This window comes from Galeopterus variegatus, unplaced genomic scaffold (assembly GCF_000696425.1).
Source record: "Galeopterus variegatus unplaced genomic scaffold, G_variegatus-3.0.2 Scaffold527, whole genome shotgun sequence".
NCBI classification, from domain to species: domain Eukaryota; kingdom Metazoa; phylum Chordata; class Mammalia; order Dermoptera; family Cynocephalidae; genus Galeopterus; species Galeopterus variegatus.
The window spans coordinates 219,354-225,525 of NW_007726638.1; the positions used below are offsets into that span (position 1 = coordinate 219,354).

General features: G+C 55.6%; 1 protein-coding gene across 1 annotated transcript in view; it reads right to left on the reverse strand.

The window, feature by feature from the left end:
* Nucleotides 1-3,184: 3,184 nt before the first annotated feature.
* The window catches only part of SH3BP1 (SH3-domain binding protein 1), a 15,309-nt gene continuing 12,321 nt past the window's right edge, over nt 3,185-6,172 (reverse strand). Inside the window, exons 17-18 of the mRNA XM_008569759.1 lie at nt 5,281-5,375; nt 3,185-3,713 (exon numbers count right to left, since the gene is read on the reverse strand). Of these exons, the coding sequence (XP_008567981.1) occupies nt 3,295-3,713; nt 5,281-5,375 (514 nt within the window). The 3' untranslated portion in view covers nt 3,185-3,294. The remainder of the gene's footprint in view (nt 3,714-5,280; nt 5,376-6,172) is intronic.

Below are 6,172 nucleotides of genomic sequence, written 5' to 3' on the forward strand. Positions count from 1 at the left end.
AACAAACTGTCTGGAGTACATATGCATCACTGCCAGTTAGCCGCTGCTACCTCCTCTTGTCTAGCTCCATCGGCTTCTGCCTCCTCTGCTGGGGGGCATGCCTGAGATAACAGCAGCAAAGACTGTCCTGGACTGGGGCGTGGATGTCACAAGAGCCAAGTTCAGGTTCCCGTGCTCTATCACTGACTCACTATATGCTCTCGGACAGCTCATTTCCCCTCTTTCACCCTCAGTTTCTTTAACTGAGAAATGGGACAATAATTCCCATTTCTGGAATAGTTTGGAAACCAAATAAGAACAGACATCAAGGTGCTTCATAAAATTCTCTGTTAACATGGAAGGATTCTGGCTACAACTTACATCACCCCACCACCTACTATGCCAGGCACTCACCCTAATCTCTGTCCCTTGGCTGAAACTGGCATGGTGAGCATTGCCATTTTACACCCAGACAGACATGCTCCGAGGTTATGTAACTGAAAAAGATTACACAGCGTGGAACTGAAACTGGAACTCGGATCAAATGCCACTTCCCGTGCTCCCCACACACTTGCCTACATCCTGTGTTTGGGAATGGTGTTCCAATCTTCCCACGGGGGGTGGGGCCGACAATCCTTCCAGGTGGGGCAAAATGACAGGAGTCCTTGAGACTGGTTCTGAAAGGCTAGGGCTGTAAGGCGAGAGACCTGGATTCCGCCTGCATCTCCCTGAGCCACAATGGGCCTCAGTTTCCTTACCTGTCAAACGGGACCCTACCGTTGCCCCTCCAGGGGTGACATGGACACGAAAGCATCCCTGGTATCTCCCTCACATCTGTCCTGCTCCCCACCTGCCACCTGGAGACGCCCCTTCCCTGGCCCTTCTGGCCCGCGGCCAATGGGAGCGAGAGTCTCGGAGAGGCGTGAATCCGAGAGCTAACGGAGCTTGGAGAAAGGGGGAATTTCTCACTGAGGAGAGAGGACCAATGAATAACTAGCCTGGCCCTTCTCCCCGCCCCCTGGCCCTGCGGGACCAGTCGCCGCCGAGCCCCAGCTCCGACCAACCTCCTATAGGGGTTGAAGCTTGGGAAACTGACGCTCTTCTTAACCAATAAAGAGCTAGAAGTAGAAAACGTGAAGCTGGGTCGGCCGTGGCTCACTCGGGAGAGTGCGGTGCTGATAACACCAAGGCCCCGGGTTCGGATCCCATATAGGGATGGCCGGTTTGCTCACTGGCTGAGCAAAAAAAAAAAAAAAAAAAAAAAAAAAAAGGAAAACGTGAAGCCAAGAGCCCTGCACTCCCCAGCCAACCAGACGCTTGGGAGAGCTGGTTGCTAGGAGGAAAACAGATGCTAAGGGACGGGTCGTCTCTGAGTCAAATATCGTTGCTCTCTGAACCGGGGACGCTCCAGTTCTGAGAGAAATCCTGAGAAACGTGTGGGTGTGATGGGGCAAAAGGCGAATGGGGTCTTCTTGGGCGCCGGGGCCCTCAGTCTAGACCAGTGATTCTCCACGCTGGCTGTGCAGTAGAGTCCCCTGGGGAACTTATTTTTTGTGTGTGATATAATATACATACAGTAAGATGCGTAGATCTTTAGTACAGTTCGATGACTTTTGACAAACGCTTTTTAAAAACACCGTTGTGTAGCAGGAGCCCAGAGATTGATTTAATTGTTTTGGGTGGGGCCCGGGCGATTTTGTTGTTTGGCTGGTTTTTTTAAACTACAGGGATTGTACTCTGAAGCCAGGGTGGAGAAGCACCGGGTTCCAGGTAGCCTGTCACCGAGCAGGCCGGGGAGGGAAGGAGCCAGAGCAGCAGTGGCTAGTTGCCCAGGGCGGTGACGGGGTGACCCAGCTGCCTGGGTCCCCATCTTGGAGAAGGGGGGCTTCTGATCTGGAGGTAACTGCAGGTCTGGGACCTATGAGGAACCAGTGGTTTAAAGTGTGGGGATGAAGATTTTGTCTGCCAATCTCAGAAAGCTCTGAAGACCTGGCTGACCCCAGGAGCAAAGGAGCTCCAACTGGAGCAATAATGTATGGAGCAAGTGGGAAGAAATGTATTCTGTAGTCCAGCCTTTGAGGCTCAACTCCTTTCTATTCCCCAGGGCCCCAGGCTGTTTGCTTCTGGCCTTTGCACAAGTAGTCTCCTTGGCCTGGAATGTTTCTTTTTCCTCCATCTTTTTCACTTGGCCTGCCCCTGAAAGACTCCCTTTAGGTACTACCTCTTCCAGGAAGCCTTCCTTGACTACACCCCCCCCATACACACATATGTCTAGGTTAGATGGCCCGCCCCAACTGACCTAATAAGGGCTCCCAATTGATCCTAATTGTCATTTCTGCCTGTCTGTTCCCAGGAACTCTTTGGGTGTAGGGATGAGTTGGGGAGCTAGCTCAGGGTCTGGCACAGAGCAGCCTTAGGGAAGATTTGTGGACAGAGCCATCCCTGCTCCCTTGGGGAGCCTTCCCTGCCTCTTGTGAACAGCAGAAGCAGTAGCCAACACTTACTGGGCGCTTTTGTGTGCCAAGTGTGGTGCTTTGGTCTTTACAGGAGAGTCTCATTTGATCTTCAGAACACGTTCGTGGGGAAACTGTTATCCTATTTCACAGGTGAGGAAACCGGGATACCAGGAAGTGAAGTAAGTTTCCCAGGTGTGAGGAACAAGCCTGGGCTCTGGAATCAGTCAGACCTAGGTCCTAATCCCAGGTCCATGCCTTACTCACCCTGTGACCTCAGCAGGTCACTTCCTTCTGAGCCTCAGTCTCCTCACCCATAAGAGGTAAAGGGATTTACTCCACTGGGAGAGCATTAAATGGAAATCATGCACAGAAAAGCACGTGTGGAGCACAGAGTAAGCCCTAAAACCGTTGGCTGTCATTTTAGGACAAAAGGGGGAAGCAAATAAATCATTTTTTCCCCTTTATGAAAGTGGCTTCTTTATTTTGAGGACAGAAAATAAAACTTTCATTTGGGCAGCTGCTCCAGTTTTGTCCAAAATAATTTATTTACCAGCCTTACAAAAAATACATTGGCAAGAGAAAAGTAAAAGTCCTGTAGGAGCAGGCAAGCCTCTCCTTCCTTCCAGTGGCTCCCCTGTGACCCTGCCAGAGAGTGGGGAGTCAGGTAGGGAATCCCAAACCCAGACCGGAAGAGGAGAAGGTCAGGAGGTGGAGGACTGTCCTGAGCCCTCCTGGCCATGGGGGCCGACCCAGCGGGCACCGAGGCACTTGTGGGCAAAGGCTGGAGGACCCTGCCACTTGGGAGGGGCAAGGGCTCTGTCCTGGGAGGACAAAGTGGGGACGGAGGGGACACTGGGGGCTAGTCAGGGAGGAGCTGCCGCTCAGTTGTCTCTGAGGCAAGGCTCCTGGGCCGGGGCTGAGGAAGGACAGCTGGGGACACGGGGATCCCACCTACAGCCTCAGGGGCCCCTCCCTCCTCTGTGGCCACCCCCAGATCCCCCTCTGCAGGCATGCTCAAAGAGACTGGGCCCGGGGAGGCGGGGCTGGGGGAGGCTGGTGAACGCCGGCTGTGACGTCGGGCAGGCTGGGGGGGAACGGGGGGCAATGGGGGTGGCACCGTGGGGGCCCTGAGGCTGCTGCCAACCAGACGGCGTGGCAGAGCTCGGGGGGTCACAGGGCTTCCAGAGCCAGGGGGCAGGGGTGGGGCTGGAGGGGAGGAGCGGGTGCTGGAGACCTGGGGGGGTGGCATGGTGGGCCGGGCTGGCGCCGGGCGCTTGGCTGTGGAGGAAGGAAAGGGGAGGCGAGGTTAGGCATCTACATGGCCGGTGTAAATCCGTCAAGTTTAGTCCCACCTCAGGACCTTTGTATTGCTGTTCCTTCTGCCAAACACTGTTTCCTCGCTGGCTCCTCCTCATTCAGGCTCCCTTAGTGCTCTTCCCGCTCCCCAGAGGTCCTCCCTGACCACCCTAGTTAGAGTAGCACCCCCCCAATGCCCCACCCCAGTCACTGTCACGTTCTCTAGTTTTGTTTCCTTCAGACTTTTTGTCCTCTGAAATGATCTTGTCCATTTTTATTTCACTTGGTTGTTGCTTGTGTCCCTCACTAGAAGGTAAGCCCATGAAGCCATCTGTGTACTGCTGGCTAGCACAGGCATGGAAGGGCTGTCTGTATGTTCTGCTGAATAAATGAATGCACCCGTCCCTGCTGACACCTGAAGCCCATCAGAACTACCCTACCCCCAGCTCTCAAAGGTCCCACTGCACAGTTCCAACTTTGTGGGGCAGCCAAGGGGCTGCCTGGTGCCAGGAGGTCTGGACTCTGCCTTAGCTCTACCGGCTGGGGGACTTGGGGTGACTCACTTGCCCTCTGGGGTCTCAGTTTCTTCACTGGTAGATGGAATGAGAGTCTCGACCTCCCAGAGCTGATGCGAGGACCAGCTCAGGTGATGCTGCGACAGCCCTTCGAGCACTTGTGGTGCTGTGCTCAGGTGAGCAAACATCCTACTTGTCCCCCATCCAGGAAAGGTGGCTAGAAGTCCCCCTCCTCCAGGAAGCTCCCTGTGTGACCTGCCAGCTCCTGCTGGTGCAGAGGCTCCTGCAGCTGCTCCCTACTTGTCCCCCATCCAGGAAAGGTGGCTAGAAGTCCCCCTCCTCCAGGAAGCTCCCTGTGCGACCTGCCAGCTCCTGCTGGTGCAGAGGCTCCTGCAGCTGCTCCACCTTTTCCTGGCTCTACACTCCACACCAAGTGGAAAGCTCCAGTGCTTCCAGGGCTGGGCAGGGTCCCCCAAGTATGTCAGTCACCCTGGTGAGGACTCCCCACCTGAACCCTTGGCCTTCTCACCTGTCTGGCTTTGGGCCAAGTTGACAGGTAAGTGCACCAGAGAGATTCAGAGGAGACCCCAGGTTTTTTCCCACCCCCACTTCCTCCCCTCCTCTATTGTCCTTTGGAGATTCCTCCCCGTTCTGCACTCTGTGACCTCTGGGCCTCTTGAGGGACTAGACTCCAAAGCCCCAGTGCTCACGCTGGCTAGGCTTTATTGAGCATGTGCGTGTGCTAGAGCCAGGCACTCTCCATGCAGCACTACCGAATTCTCCACACAGCCCTACAAGCTAAGTGCAGTTAGTGCTCCCTTACAGAGGAGGAAGCTGAGGCTCAGACAGGTGAAGTCACCTGCCCGAGGTCCCAGAGTTGGAATCTGAATGCAGAGTGCCTGGTGGCAAAACCTGGACTTTGAACCACCTCGATTCCTGGCTTCCCCTGGCTGCCTAAAAACACGAGAGGATCAGGAGCCCATCCCCTCCCTGCCCACCCTCTGTCCCCTTCTCCCCTACCACAGCCCACTCACTCCTCCGAGCCATATCCTCCATTGGGGCAGCTGTGTCGGGGGGGGTCCTGTTGACCTTGGGGGAGGCTGGTCTTGGGGGTGCCTCAGACTCTGTCCTGCTGAGGGGAAGAAGAGGGTCAGGGTAATGCTCGGCCACCTGCCAGAGGTCTCCTGGAATCTTAGGGAGACTCCTAGCTGCCAGGTGCAATTGGGTCCTCCCAAGACTTGATCCCCACCACCTTGGGCTGTGCCTGGGATCTGTCCCCAGGCCGGGCCTGCCTGGGTAGACACTTCTGATGTTAGCCAGAGTCCACCTTGCTCTTGGATGCTGCGTGATCCTGTGACAGAGTTGACGGTCCCCCATGGGGCCAGGAGGGCACCCTACCTGCCTGGTAGGGAGGGCCAAGATGGAAGGTGGGAAGCAGGGTCTGCCCTGTGCCTCAACTCTCGGCCTCCACGTGATCTTTATGGGACGTTGGGGCCATGAGAAGCCAGAGAGCGGTGAGAAGCAGAGAGGGGTCCCGCTCACTCCTGCTCCCTTCAGGTCTCTGCTTGGTCGTCTCTTCCTCAGGGAGGCCTGGGCTGACCCCCTGCTAACGCAGCTCTCCACTCTCCCCCTCGTCCCGTTCTGTCTTCTGCTACAGCACTCAGCACTGCCCGACGTTACAGAACGCGTCTGTGGGTGTGCGTACGGGTTGTCTCTATCCCCAACCCCTGGAACGTAAGCCCTAAGGGCAGCATCCGTCTGTCTCGATCATCTGAGGAAATTCACAGTTCGGGCCTCAGCAGTCTGTTGTAGACTGAACGATACTCACTTGGTATAGAGGCGGCAGGTGCCACGATGCCAGATTTAAAGAATGGAAGAGCAGATTGGGAGGTATAACAAATTCCTCAGCTTCCTAAATCCCCAGGG